General features: G+C 37.5%; 1 protein-coding gene across 1 annotated transcript; it reads left to right on the top strand.

Moving 5' to 3' along the window:
• The first annotated feature begins 12,745 nt into the window (after positions 1-12,745).
• On the top strand, positions 12,746-13,796 carry LOC145125357 (uncharacterized). Its single transcript, XM_079060816.1, has one exon. It carries the CDS (start codon positions 12,794-12,796, stop codon positions 13,556-13,558), a length of 765 nt encoding a protein of 254 aa, XP_078916942.1. The 5' UTR covers positions 12,746-12,793; the 3' UTR covers positions 13,559-13,796.
• The last annotated feature ends 657 nt before the right edge of the window (positions 13,797-14,453 follow it).

The raw sequence follows: 14,453 nt of genomic DNA, 5'->3' as shown, positions 1-14,453 counted from the left end.
ACTGCGGAAGGTGATACATTTATCAGTGATATCACACTGGTAAATTTGGATGAACCTAACAACTACAAGGAAGCCATGGCAGGCCCCGAGTATGCTAAATGGAAAGAGGCTATGGACAACGAGATTTAGTCCATGTTTGACAATCAAGTTTGGAACTAGGTTGACAATGTACCGGGTCGTAAGACAGTTGGGTGCAAATGGATCTTCAAGAAGAAGACCGACATAGATGGGAAAGTACACACTTATAAGGCGCGACTGGTTGCGAAGGGCTTTACTTAAACTCCGGGAGTTGATTATGATGAGACCTTCTCACCAGTAGCGAAAATTAAGTCTATTAGGCTTATGCTAGCTATAGCTGCATTTCATGATTATGAAATATGGCAAATGGATGTCAAAACCGCTTTCCTTAATGGAAAGTTGGCTGAGGATGTTACATGAGTCAGCCATAGGGTTTTGTGGATGCAAAGTACCCTAATAGAGTGTGTAAGTTTGAGAAATCCATTTATGGATTGAAACAAGCATCTCGCAGATGGAATCTTTGTTTCGATGAGAAAGTCAAAGAGTTTGGCTTTTCGAGAAGCAAGGATGAGTCCTGTGTATATGTCAAAGCCAGTGGGAGTACAGTTAGCTTTCTGGTATTGTATGTGGATGACATACTACTCACAGGAAATCACATTCCAACCTTGTAGGAGGTTAAGTCCTGGCTTGGGAAGTGTTTCGCTATGAAGGACCTTGGAGAAGCTGCTTACATCCTAGGGATAAGGATATTGAGAGACAGGAGTAAGAGAGTAATTGGACTTAGTCAAAGTACATACTTGGATAAGGTGTTGAAAAGATTCAGCATGCAAGATTCCAAGAAAGGCGACTTACCGATCCAGAGCAATGCCAAACTGAGTAAAGCTCAGAGTCCGAGTACAGAGGCTGAGATAGTTGAGATGAGTCGAATACCATATGCTTCCGCTGTTGGCTCGATCATGTATGTTATGACTTGTACTCGCCCTGATGTGGCCTTTGCTTTGAGCGTGGTCAGTAGATATAAGGGGAATTCAGGCAAGGCTCACTGGACTGTGGTAAAGAACATTCTTAAGTACCTGCGGAGGACTAAGGACTGGGTCCTTACCATCGGTGGGAGTGATGACTTGAGAGTTGTGGGGTATAGCGACACTAGCTTTCAAACTGACAGGGATAATTTCTGCTCATAGTCGGGCTGGGTCTTTACCCTGAATGGAGGAGCAATAACTTAGAAAAGTTCCAAGCAGGAGACTGTAGCCGATTCAACTTGCGAATCAGAGTATATAGCAGCAAGCGAGGCGACGAAGGAGTCAATATGGCTGAAGAACTTCATTGGAGACCTTGGAGTTGTACCAGCTATAAAGGAGCCTAAGGAGATTTTCTGTGACAGCGAGAATGCATTTGCCTTAGCCAAGGAACCAAGGGATCATGGCAGATCCATGCACATTAACAGAAAATATCACTTCATATGACATCGAATAGAAGAAGGACTCCTCGTGGCAAGGAGGGTATCATCAGATGAGAACCCAACAGATCCCCTCACGAAGGGACTGAGTAGGGTTAAGCATTTACATCATGCGAGGCGCATTGGGCTGAAGGATGATATTAGTTTTAATGATTAGATAGATTTCGAAACTTGTAATAGTTGAAATGTAATTGACATTTGATGTTTAAATAAAAAGTGTTTTTTTATTTACAAAGTATGGTACTGTCTTGTGTCAATCATTTACTATTGTTTCACTTTGCACGTTTTGACTTCCAGAATAATTATATTATTCAAACTATTCACAGTCGATCATACGTTGGAAGTAGGTATCGAATCAAGACTGTCATGAATTTGTCTTGTAGATTTGTCTGAATTGTGTTAGACATAGCAATGGTTGCTGCAACATTCATGAGTGCTCATAAGGTCTGAGTATTGGATTCAACCCGCGCCCACTTGTATCATTTCATGGAATTTATCTCGAGTGATCATGAGACGATAATATCATATAAGTCTTCAAACCAAGAGATATGAGTTATTGACTATGAGTTGGTTGTGCATTGATAGTACGAAACCGCTTCAGTAACTTGATGCTATAAAAGGTGTTGTTGTGTACAATTTGATAAATAGTTAGTACAATCATATTAGTCAAAGTTTATATGTTCCTTTTTGTCCTTGGAGGATTAAAAGCGATATCTTGGGCCCCTCGATGATTTTGTTTTGACTTATGTGTCGGGCCCGGTCAGAACTAAATTGATGTGTTCAATTAAGTTCTATGTCAAACAAATCGGAAATCGGGAAACAAACTGCTGGACAATAAGTATGACGTTGTTCCATGTATTTTTCCGGCTGATATCTTGAGAACAGAGGACTTTATGATCACTTATCTAAAATGGAGCGTCTCGTTTCGACAGAGGCTTTTAAGAGCTACGATTGTTAGTCGGTGTTTTAAGTCGTACTTGCAGTTATAGTAATGTCACACCCCCAAACCAAGGATGGCGGAAACGTCCGAGGTTGGAGGACTTCATGTATAGTATCACAACAACGAGTATAATAGTGCTCAAAGTAAATAAAACCATCATAAATATAATTGAAAAGGTTACACCATAGTATATGTTTACATGTTTCAAAATCAATTACATTATGATGACAAAATGAACTGTTTGACGATTTAACGTCCCATCCTCAAAATGTTGTTGATTTCCTGTTTCACTGATTTCCTGAGAATACTAGTAGTTTTGAAAGAGTGTGTCAACAATTAAGTTGGTGAGTTCATAAGAGTTTTGTTTGAGGAAAAAGCCGTTTTCCATGTAAATACGATAGAGTATGATTCCAGAAAATCCAATATTTTCCTTATAAAAGTCATGTAGTCCTAAATCCCAGGACCGAGAATATGTGTGTGTTTTGTACTTATAATGTTCATAATGGTAATGTGTTTCCAAAGAAAATCCAATATTTTCCTTATAAAAGTCATGTAGTCCTAAATCCCAGGACCGAGAATATGTGTGTGTTTTGTACTTATAATGTTCATAATGGTAATGTGTTTCCATACTTAAAGTAATTCATGCAAGTTTAAATCGACATAAACTCGTTTAATTTAGAAGTAAAACCCTTTTTCAAAGTAGAATTTTCCCTGTAAACTTGAAAGATTGTTAACTCCCTATGTGAGTCGCTATAACCATACTATGACGAGAAATAACATGCACAGCGTTTTTCAGACGTTAAGATACTATGACTCTTATCACCCGCAGACCTGCCGGTCCGGCTGTAGCTAGCAGCGAGGTGTGGGGTGTCAATCCCAATATAGATATATACACAATTATCACGCTCTCCCTACAAGAGACTCTGGTTATAACTTACAGAAATTAGAATCCCGCACTCGAACGTACGGGGAGAGAATTGCCTCACAACTTAAGTTAACTAGTTTACACATAGTTTGATATTAAAACCACTTCCATGGAGGAAGTAAAATCACCTTTTATGAATAAATTAGTGATATGAAATCCTTAAACTATTACTATTATAGTTTATCATGTAGTATATGAAAAACCCATTTGTTTTGAGAGTAAAACCTTTTTCACGTAGTAAAAACCCATAAACTATGCTTATTGTAGTTTATTATAGGTGTTCGAAATGAATGAGTAAACCTTATCATGAATGACTAAATTTCAGTTTATGATGATAAACTAACAAGAAAATACATTTGATATTTAGAACTTATTGTTATGCACTTTGCTCAATATAATACAAAGTGTTATGAAAGTTGTAAGCTGTTAACTAGATTTTAACCTTTATACACTGTTTTAGAAAAATCATAGAAAAATCATACGAAGTCGAAAACTGAATCCGTAAATTCTGAGAGTTCACAAAATGTGTCTAGTTTATTCATAATTTTTATTATGATTTTTAGAAGTCTTTTAACTTGTGTTAAAATGTTCATATTCACAGACTGGTCCGAATTCGTTTATGAAATGATAGGCAGTTTTGTAAAAATCACCATAAATCGTAGAACAATCGTATGGAGATGTGAAAGTAGTCATTTTAAAGGTATGAACCTGAAATATTTGCATATTAAACAGTTTTGAAAGATATTAAGTTTAAGATAGTCAAAACAGTCCGTGAATAAGACTCCACTTTTCTGATGAAAGCTGTTGTTTGAGTTTAGTTGTGTTCTTGGTGTTTTAACTTGTATTCCCCCCCCCCCCCCCCTAAAACTTGAAGAAAACATAAAAATGTAGGGGTATGAACTCACCTTGAGTGATTTCAGTAGATGTATGATGAAGAAAAGAAGTATTCAACTCAAGAACACTTAGATGATGCTTGAAGATTCGAAGTTCTAACACAAATATGATGAAGTTTGTGTAAGAAACCTATGATTTGAGTAGAAAGGAGTGAAATAATCATATGGAGGATGATAATATTTACCAAAAGTAGAAGAAAAGTTTGGAGAATAGCCTTGAATCTCGAAATTTAGAGAGAGAAAGTGAGAGAGAATGAAGTTTGTTCTTTGGTGGGAAATAAGAGAAATGTGAGGAGAGAGGGGAGTTTCCAGCATTTGATCAAGGATGTGGCTGGAAAAATGATGGAAAGAGTACAATGAAAGGACTATGTATGGTGGAAGGACAAGGGCTGGTCATGGAGTGGGCATGGGTGGTTGCTTGTGTCATACACTAAAGTAAAGTCAACACTCCACCAATAATATCCCACCCACTCTTCTTGGATAAGGGTTCTACCCCAAAAACGTGATTAATTATGAAGTATGGGGTTCTATATGTTAAAATATGATTTTGGGTGAAAATTCCGCGTTAAAATCATGAAAAACGGGCTCAAAACGCTAAAAATACTGAAAACCGGGCAAAAATTGCCAATTTCCGAAATTCTGGGCCAGAGGTTCGGTCCCAGCCCATTGAACCGAAAGTTGATGGGGGAACCGAGAGTAGGGTTCAGCTCCTTAGGCTGTGCATCTCGGACCGAAGGTGAAGGCTTGGACCGAAGGTAGTCCTCTCGGACCGAAGGTGGCCTCTCGGACAGAAGGTTACTTTCGGTTCCTTAGTAGGTTCGGTTCAGGAGGTGGTTTCGGTTCTCAGGAGGTTCGGTTCGTAAGAATGTTCGGCTCCTTAAGAGGGTTTTTCGCGTAAACTTCCGTTTTCGATTAAATTAAGGGTCGGGATGCCCCGAGTGATTATAAGAAGTTGAGAGAGATTTTTGGGAGAGATTTCACACACTTGGAGAGATTTCTCATTCAGAGAGAGATTTCACATACTTGGAGAGATTTCTCATTCAGAGAGAGATTTGGGAGAGATTTCACACACTTGGAGAGATTTCTCATTCAGAGAGAGATTTGGGAGAGATTTCACACACTTGGAGAGATTTCTCATTCAGAGAGAGATTTGGGAGAGATTTCACATACTTAGAGAGATTTCTCATACAGAGAGAGATTTGGGAGAGATTTCACATACTTGGAGAGATTTGGGAGAGATTTCACATACTTAGAGAGATTTCTCATTCAGAGAGAGATTTGGGATAGATTTCACATACTTAGAGAGATTTCTCATACAGAGAGAGATTTGGGAGAGATTTCACATTCTTGGAGAGATTTCTCATACAGAGAGAGATTTGGGAGAGATTTCACATTCTTGGAGAGATTTCTCATACAGAGAGAGATTTGGGAGAGATTTCACACACTTGGAGAAATTTGGGAGAGATTTTAAATAGAGAGAGATAAAGTGAAAGAGATTGAGAGAGACTTCGTTTGCGACCTTTTTAAGTGTTTGGCTTCGTAACGCAAGGTTTGTAAACCTCGTTAAGTCTCGTTATGATTGTTATATGCCCCCGAGGGTTAAGGAATAATGTTTTATCGAATAGTTTCATCACTTGCCCTAATTAGGGTTTAGAATTTCTGAACACGTGAAAACTCTAAGTGATACTTTGTATTAGGATTGCGAGTTGTACAATAAGAAACGTAATGGAAACCCTAATATACAAGGGTTAGATGAGTTGACCGTTTGACTTGTTGACTTTAGTTGACTTTGACTTGGCCAAAAATTGACGGTTGTCACATTATCCCCCCGTTAGAAAGAATTTCGTCCCGAAATTAGTGTTTCGACTGGGACTTCAAGAATTTGGAGGAAAGATGGGGGAACTTTTCGTAGTACAAGAAATTGATTATGGTGGGGACCAATCCGCCTGATGTTAAATGACGACCTTGGAACTTCTTATTGTAACTTGAGCTGAGTCGATTTGAAAGGAGTTATTGTTTTGGAATGATAGTGTATTCTACGTGTGCCTTTATGCTCTCCGTTTTATCCTTGTTGTTACCACTGTGAACATTTTATAATGTAATTAGTGAGTACTAGTATTACGAATGCTTTATCAATTTGTGATGAAATTTGCTATATAAGTCCTACCAGATCTTTTATAATTGCTTGGTGTAAACTAGTCGTATATCATTAAGATTGCAAGGGCACCCGAATGAGTGACTCCGCCTTAAGCCCACAACCAAACAAGGAACAGGAGATAAGGCGGAATTACACATTCTAAGTCCATAGAATCTTAATGATATATGACCATAATGTTTACACTAGCCATCATAGATTCACTAGTAAAAGCTCTGCGTTTTTATATAAATGATAAGACTTATCCGGGTTTTGCCATGCTCCCGAGATGCTTTCAGCCTTTCTCGGATTTGTACTAGGTCATAAGTGATAACTTCTCCACGGAGCGCTGCATAGGGCCTGCTTTAGTGTTTCTCGTCGGATTGGATCGGTAGGGAACATATGGGTTCGGTTTACACGACTAGACTTATTCGGATGATAGGACGTTCACTTGCCCTCCTGGGTAGCCTTGTCCCGAAGTTCATGGTAGGACTCGTACCTGGTCTATCTATCATTAACTTGCACATATAGGTCGTATGTACTTAAGGTTGGCAAGACAGTTGGATGAGTGACTCTGCCCCAAATCCACAACCAGACAAGGAACAGGAAATAGGGCGGAAACACACATCCAACGTCCGTAGAATCTTAATTATACATTATCCTCGCGTATACACTTAGTAGTGATAGACTAACCGTATTCGTCCCAAGCTTCTGTGCTTGAACCTTATCTGCTGCATGCGTGATATTCCCGAAGGGTCTTCTGGAAACACTTGTGGAAGGGTTTCAGAAGGTATAATACTCTTCTGGTGAGTGTTTTGGGGTTTCATAGCGAGAGATGGCCCGGAGGTCCGTGTCGGATTTGTGTTTATGAGAGACGAAGGTTTCGATATTCAGTGGGTTAGGTGAAGGGACCTTTCGTAGTCGTTTAATCGGGAAGGTGAGGACTATACCAACCGAAATCGGATGGCGACAACGGTATCTTTTTAGGTAAAACATGTGTTAAGCTGTATTCGCAAGAGATGTTCGTTAGAGTGATAGAGTATCTTGTGTTTCTTTTCAGTGTGTTTCGTTTCGTTCGATGTTATTATTACTGCAGATGATTCATACCACAGCAGCTAGCACTGGTAGTGAGTGTGTTCTGATATCTAGTAATGATACTTTATATCATGATTCCCGACAGGTCACTCTATGATCGAGCGGTATATGCAAGTCGCATGTAATTTGATATTGGTGAAATCGTCGAGTGAGTGGCTCCACCCTAACCCCACTACTAGACATGGAACAGGAGTCAAGACGGAATTATTCGCTTTAAGTCTTTAGTATTTTGATTATAATTAACCCCGATGTAGGCACAAAGTCGTCACAGCTCACCGGTAATGATCCTAAGGTCATATATGAGTGTTTTTGATTTGATTTGAACGAGAGAGTATTTTAACTACTTTTTGAAAGACGGTAATTTTAGCTACATACCAAATTCATTACAAACATATGGAACTCAAACGTTTTTGTCGTTGGAAACATTATAAAAGTCCTAATAGGGTTCCCTTGTTGCTCCTGTTGGTTTGTTCGTCACACTCCTCCTGCTCCCCCGTCATTCTTCTCAGTTGGACAGTCTCTTTTGAAGTGTCCCGTTTCACCGCATAGGTAGCATACTGGGCCTACCCTGGTGTTGGTGGTTGAAGCGAGGTGCTGGGTCTGGTTTCTGCAGAAACGGGCAGTATGTCCGTTCTCGTTGCAGTTTTTACAGTGCATCACCCGGCAAACCCGATTGTGATGGAAGCCACACTTGTTACACTTTGGGAGTGATCCATTATATGGTCTGGCCGGTGCTTGGGTGACAGACCTTGTGGCTAGTGTCGAGGCATGTGTCGTGACTGCTGTTGTAATGGCAAGGGTGGCCATGGGTTGTTGTCTTGTAGCGAATCTTTGAGATAGGTTGCACTCCTTTTTGTTCCAAAACTTTCATTTATTACTCTTAGGTTTGTGGTCGGAGGTGTCTTTGTTGGTAGACACTCGCCGGTGTCCCTTATTGTTGCAGCAATTAGTATTTCCGGCATCGCTTCCACCTCCGCTGGCATTGTTAGCATTGATTTGCGCCATGGCGGCTGTCACGGCTGTCGTGACTGCAGCTTGAAAAGTAGTAGAGTCTATCTGCAGGGTTGGCCCCTTGCTAGTTGGTTGGTTGCCTCTTGGTGAAGACATAGTTCTGTTTCATGATGAAAAACGACTTCGTGAGTGGGGATGATCATCTCAATTGCATTCTTACGATTTATATTCACATATATAAATTTTGCACATTGCTGTACTATTCTTAGTGTTTCTGCTAAACACTCCTGAGATGGAGTTACGGAAATGGGTAGAAGTAGGTTTTGTACGAATGTTAAATTTACTCATCCAAGTTACTATCCTTGCCCAACACACTTAGCTGAGGAGTTCTGATGGGATCCGGTGCATTAGTGCTGGTATGATCGCACCCTATAGGTCTACGAAGAAGGCACCTTTCAACCAAAATATTTAAAGGTGAGATGATAATGAGTTTTTAGAATGGCTATACATCGCGAGTTTTCTAACTAAGTTTATCTTAGTTCAAATTGTAATGTATTCCGGTGTTTATGGTGTTCTGAAAGCAATTCATAATGAGAGTCTATACATAATAAACTTATGAGTTCTTAGTAGTTCTGTATCCAAGTGAAACCTTGTAATTTGATTCAAGCTAGGTCCTTCTTACGACCAATTGATGTATGCTTAGTTATATAATTAAGACTAAATAGACCTTCGAGTCTGTTAGGTATGTCCTAAGCCCATCTTGTTAATATGATTCTAGTAATTATGGTCTCAGAGAAAATTTTGACCTCGATGCAGGTCTACCTCACATCCATGTAAGGAAAAGTTTTGACAGCAAATAGATCCCCCGATTAGTATAACCGCTAAAATCGCAGTGTTGAGCTTACACATAGAATAGAGTAGCACCAACGCATACTCATGAACCTAATCTACAAGGTCTTGTGAGCAGTATGAACTTTACTCATGACGATCCGTCCCTTGCGATGCCTGAGGCAAAGTCGATGCACCTTGCAGCTCTGCCAATCGACGCTTGGCTGCAACCATTCTCTCTTTGAATGTCGTGTGTCTATCCTGTTACTCTTTTGCCTCTGCCCGAGCGGCGATAAGGTACCAAAAAGAAAGTTGGTCTCTGAAATAGCAGTCTCTTTCCAAGTCTCGGGTACGTGAGATGGTAGGGTCTGTAGTAGCGCGTAGTTTCCGAACTCGGTTTGCAGTCTCCCTGTTTTAATCCCCGATGTTCGCGATCTGTCGGGTCTTTGCCGAGAGGGCTCTGTCAGTTGGTCCCCCGTGGTTGAGGTCATAGCAACCTCGTTGGTCTCTAAATGGTGATTGTTGTCATTGTTGTCGACTCCAACCCTCGATCACGGTTGCCCAACGGGGCACAGGTCCGATGTAGTCGAAACGGTTCGCGGGAACCCTAGCTATGCATGGAGGGTTGGTCACCTCCGGTTCCTCTTCTGATTCTTCTCATAACCATCCACCATTTCCCTGATTGGGAAAGTAGGGGTCGCTTGGTAAGTAGAATCTTGCTATGTTATACGTGCGAGAATAGGAGAGGTAGAAGAGATAATTAATAGATGTCTAATCCTATAATTACTTATAGGGGGTGATCCTTATTAGTCACGTCTATAATCACATAGTGCATACCAGTTATACATAATCTGAGATAGAATAGACCTTCAAATAAATGACTCTACTCTAAGTCCACAACCAAACAAGGAACAGAAAATAAAGCAATAGTCATAGATTCTGAGTCTATAATATCTTTAATTATGTATAACCTTAGCGTATGCACTCAGTCATTATAGACCTACTAATAGGGATCTTTAGTTTTCACATAAGTTGGTTATAGTATCACCAAATACTCCTATAGTATTTTAATGTTTGTCTTATGTTTTTGATGTTTCTTTGTAGATAGAATTGGTAAGTTTTTAGACTTGTTGCAACACCACAACCATTCTCGGGCATATGCTAATCACTTCTGGGTTAGACATAGTTGATCAGGCTATGTCATTCCCAGACCTGACTATACATCCCCAAGCCTACTTGTGCCGTTCAACAATCACCACTTTTGTTTTGTTCTAGAATGATGCTGACCTTAGTATGTATGCATGCATGTATACCTTTAACAAGAAACTATTTATTTCTAAAAGTATAGTCTTTTGAAAATGTTTAATCAGAGACTTTAGTCCCAATGCATTTATAGTTTGTATATCTTATGTGGTTCGATATACTTAGTTCACTATAAACAGTGCTCTGATACCAATCTGTCACACCCCCAAACCAAGGATGGCGGAAACGTCCGGGGGTGGAGGACTTCATGTATAGTATCACAACAACGATTATAATAGTGCTCAAAGTAAATACAATCATCATAAATATAATTGAAAAGGTTACACCATAGTATATGTTTACATGTTTCCAAATCAATTACATTATGATGACAAAATGAACTGTTTGACGATTTAACGTCCCATCCTAAAAATGCTGTTGATTTCCTGTTTCACTGATTTCCTGAGAATACAAGTAGTTTTGAAAGAGTGTGTCAACAATTAAGTTGGTGAGTTCATAAGAGTTTTGTTTGAGGAAAAAGCCGTTTTCCTTGTAAATACGATAGAGTATGATTCCATAAAATCCAATATTTTCCTTATAAAAGTCATATAGTCCTAAATCCCAGGACCGAGAATATGTGTGTGTTTTGTACTTATAATGTTCATAATGGTAATGTGTTTCCAAAGAAAATCCAATATTTTCCTTATAAAAGTCATGTAGTCCTAAATCCCAGGACCGAGAATATGTGTGTGTTTTGTACTTATAATGTTCATAATGGTAATGTGTTTCCAAAGAAAATCCAATATTTTCCTTATAAAAGTCATGTAGTCCTAAATCCCAGGACCTAGAATATGTGTGTGTTTTGTACTTATAATGTTCATAATGGTAATGTGTTTCCATACTTAAAGTAATTCATGTAAGTTTAAATCGACATAAACTCGTTTAATTTAGAAGTAAAACCCCTTTTCAAAGTAGAATTTTCCCTGTAAGTGAAGAAGGGATATATGTGGACCCTTCCAAGATCAAGGCAATTGAGGGCTGGGCAACCCCGAGAACACCAACGGAGATCAGGCAATTCTTGAGCCTTGCTGGTTATTACAGGAGGTTCACCCTTTGGAGATGCTTGACAGGTAATTTCTTCCCAAAACATCCTCTAATATTTCGGCCATTACTGATAAGCTAATATGTTGGTTCATTCACTATACATATTTGTATTTTTTTCATATAGGATTTTTTTTATTATTTTTGACGATATGATGATTTTCTCATTGTTAACGAAAAGATGAAGATAAGGAAGAAATGTGGAAAGAGAGAAGATGAAAGTTGTAAATTATACGGATCCTCATGTATATACATTCATCTTGTGGCATTTTCAGCATAAACTTCACCATCATGTTCATTAGTGTTGTTTTTTCATTCTCATCTTCGCCACCATAATAGTATATATAAATACGATCTTTAAACACGAACCATTTATATGATCTTTTACACAGGCACCATTTCTATATATATATATATATATATATATATATATATATATATATATATATATATATATATATATATTGGTTCTTTGTCACCTCTATGGTGTTTTTGAATGAAATGACAGCGTATTTTGATTTTGTTTTTTGGTTTTCTGTCACTTGGTATGGGTTTTTCCATGAAAGGGCAATGTCGTTTCATTGTTTTAGAATTTGCCACCTGGTTATTGTTTTGGTAATCAAAGTAATCATTAATATCAAAATTTTGCGAAGAGTTATATTTATATACATTAGATGTTTGTTTGTATGTCTACGATCGTTATTTTTAATTAATATTTAAACGGTTACATAAAATTGATGTTTTTTTATCAATCCTAAAAAGAGTTGTTATAATTATATAAAAAGAACAAAAAAAATTGTTTTAAGAGCTTTAAAATTTTATCTTTTTTCTAAATTTTTTATCCGTAGTTTTAACGGATTGTAACCTAATAAATAGAATAAATAGTTTAGAAATATATTAGATTTGATAAAAAAAAATACAGTGAATATTCAGCATTTTCTAGGTTATCTTTTTGAACTTATGTTGTATACATATTCCATTAATTTAAATAAATAAAACTTAAATCAAAACCGTAAGTATTCAATTTTTATCAATAATATAAAAAATATGAATTTTCAAAATGGAAAGTTTGTAGAATAACCCTCTTTTGTTTTCGTCCTCCATCCACACCCCTTTATATTTCTTTTTCTGTTCTTTATCAATTCCATTTCACAATCTCCATACACTTTCTCTCTAAATACACACAAACACCATATTACTGTGTGAAATGGGTGACGAAATTATCCATAACAATCTTCAAAATGATCAAGAAGCAGAAGCCGAAGCCGAAGTGGAAACACTTTCCCTCACCGATTTCCCAGTAACACAAGATCTTGGGGTCTCCAGCTTTAAAGATCAACGGAATCCACCATCATTAGCAACAGATGAATTTTTTGAGTTTTTCCGGGAAGGGTTGAGTGATTACTCCGACAAAAACATGATGTCTCATGCAGAAGACATCATATTCTGCGGTAAACTTATTCCCATAGACGAACAACGCCACCCCAAAAATCCACCACCGCAAAAAGAGAAATCTCACCGGAGAAAGAAACAAGAACAACCTCCAGGTTGCCGGCGGTCGGAGTCACTGTCAGCGGTCAAAAGCACCACCGTGAGTCCACCCGTTAGAAACAGCCGGTCATTGGATTACAAGACGTTGCACAGGAACTCAAGTATGAGTTCTGAACCAGCGCCGGAGATTCTTCGTGACGGTTCGGGAAAGAAATCTTCTTCTTCACGGTGGTACGTTCTTTTGTTTGGCTTAGTGAAGGTGCCGCCGCCGGAGATGGATCTTCGGGACATGAAGAGCCGGCAGGTTCGCCGGACTCCTTCGAAGCCACTTTTTCCTTCTACAGAATCCTGTGATGCACTTCCGGTTAGCCAAAGTGATGATTACCGGAGATGTTCGGGGAGAGTACTCGGGTTTCTGAGTTGCAAATCATCTGCGAGTACGGCGGCAACGACGCCGTTACGTTACATGCCCAAAGTTTAAGGAATTGACACTTTAGCTCCCTTTCCTTTCTCAAAACTATAATTTTGGTGCATTTAAATTTAAGACTAAATATGAATATGAATATTTTTTTGTTTTTTATTTTTATTTTACGGATATTGTATACTTTTGTTCCTGTATGTAAACATATGGTTTAGACTTTCGAAAATAAGGCTTTAGCATCTTTAATCCAACATCAAATCTTATTTTTTTGTATTATGTTTTTCATATTTTTGTTTCTACCCAGTATTATTTATTACATTCTTGTAATAAAAATGGATAATATAACACCAAGATTGATTTTAGTGTCAAATTTTCACGTAACAGTTTTGGTTCTTCAAGTTTTAGATTCATACATTTCTGATTATTTTGTTGACAAGTTTTATATTAAATGTAATAACTTATAACTATTACTTGTAATGTATTGTTATATATTCAAACTGATATTAATTAAACATAAATAGAAAATATAAGCCTATTGTTTAGACTTTATTTAAAAATTATATATTCTAATACTAATAAATACTTTATGAAAATATATTTTATGATATTTTTATGTTTTGAATTTATTAGAACATTTAAATTATAATAATAGAGTTCATAATGTCATTATAACAAAAAAGATGTTATACAATTTTATAAAAATTTAATAAAGTAAAGGGATGTTTTAAATTTATAGAAGTTAAAAAATAAATATATTAGGAATATAAACTTTTTTTGGGTGAAAGAATGGTGAAATGGATGGTAGATAAATCACATATAAAATTCCTACGATTGGTTTTAATTTACAAAATCTATCCATTTTGCTAAGGTTATAGATGTATTTAGTATCATAATGACTACAAAATATCATTCTTAAGATTATATTCTAGCTAAACTTTGAATTTGTGAAACTAGA

The sequence above is a fragment of the Lactuca virosa genome, chromosome 7 (assembly GCF_052849685.1).
Source record: "Lactuca virosa cultivar CGN04683 chromosome 7, Lactuca_virosa_CGN04683_v6, whole genome shotgun sequence".
NCBI lineage: Eukaryota > Viridiplantae > Streptophyta > Magnoliopsida > Asterales > Asteraceae > Lactuca > Lactuca virosa.
Note: the sequence above shows the minus strand (reverse complement) of the source record. Positions and strands in the feature narration are given on the sequence as shown.

Excerpts from the sequence above, each read along its gene's own strand:
- LOC145125357 (XM_079060816.1), top strand. The coding sequence starts at position 12,794 with ATGGGTGACGAAATTATCCATAACAATCTTCAAAATGATCAAGAAGCA.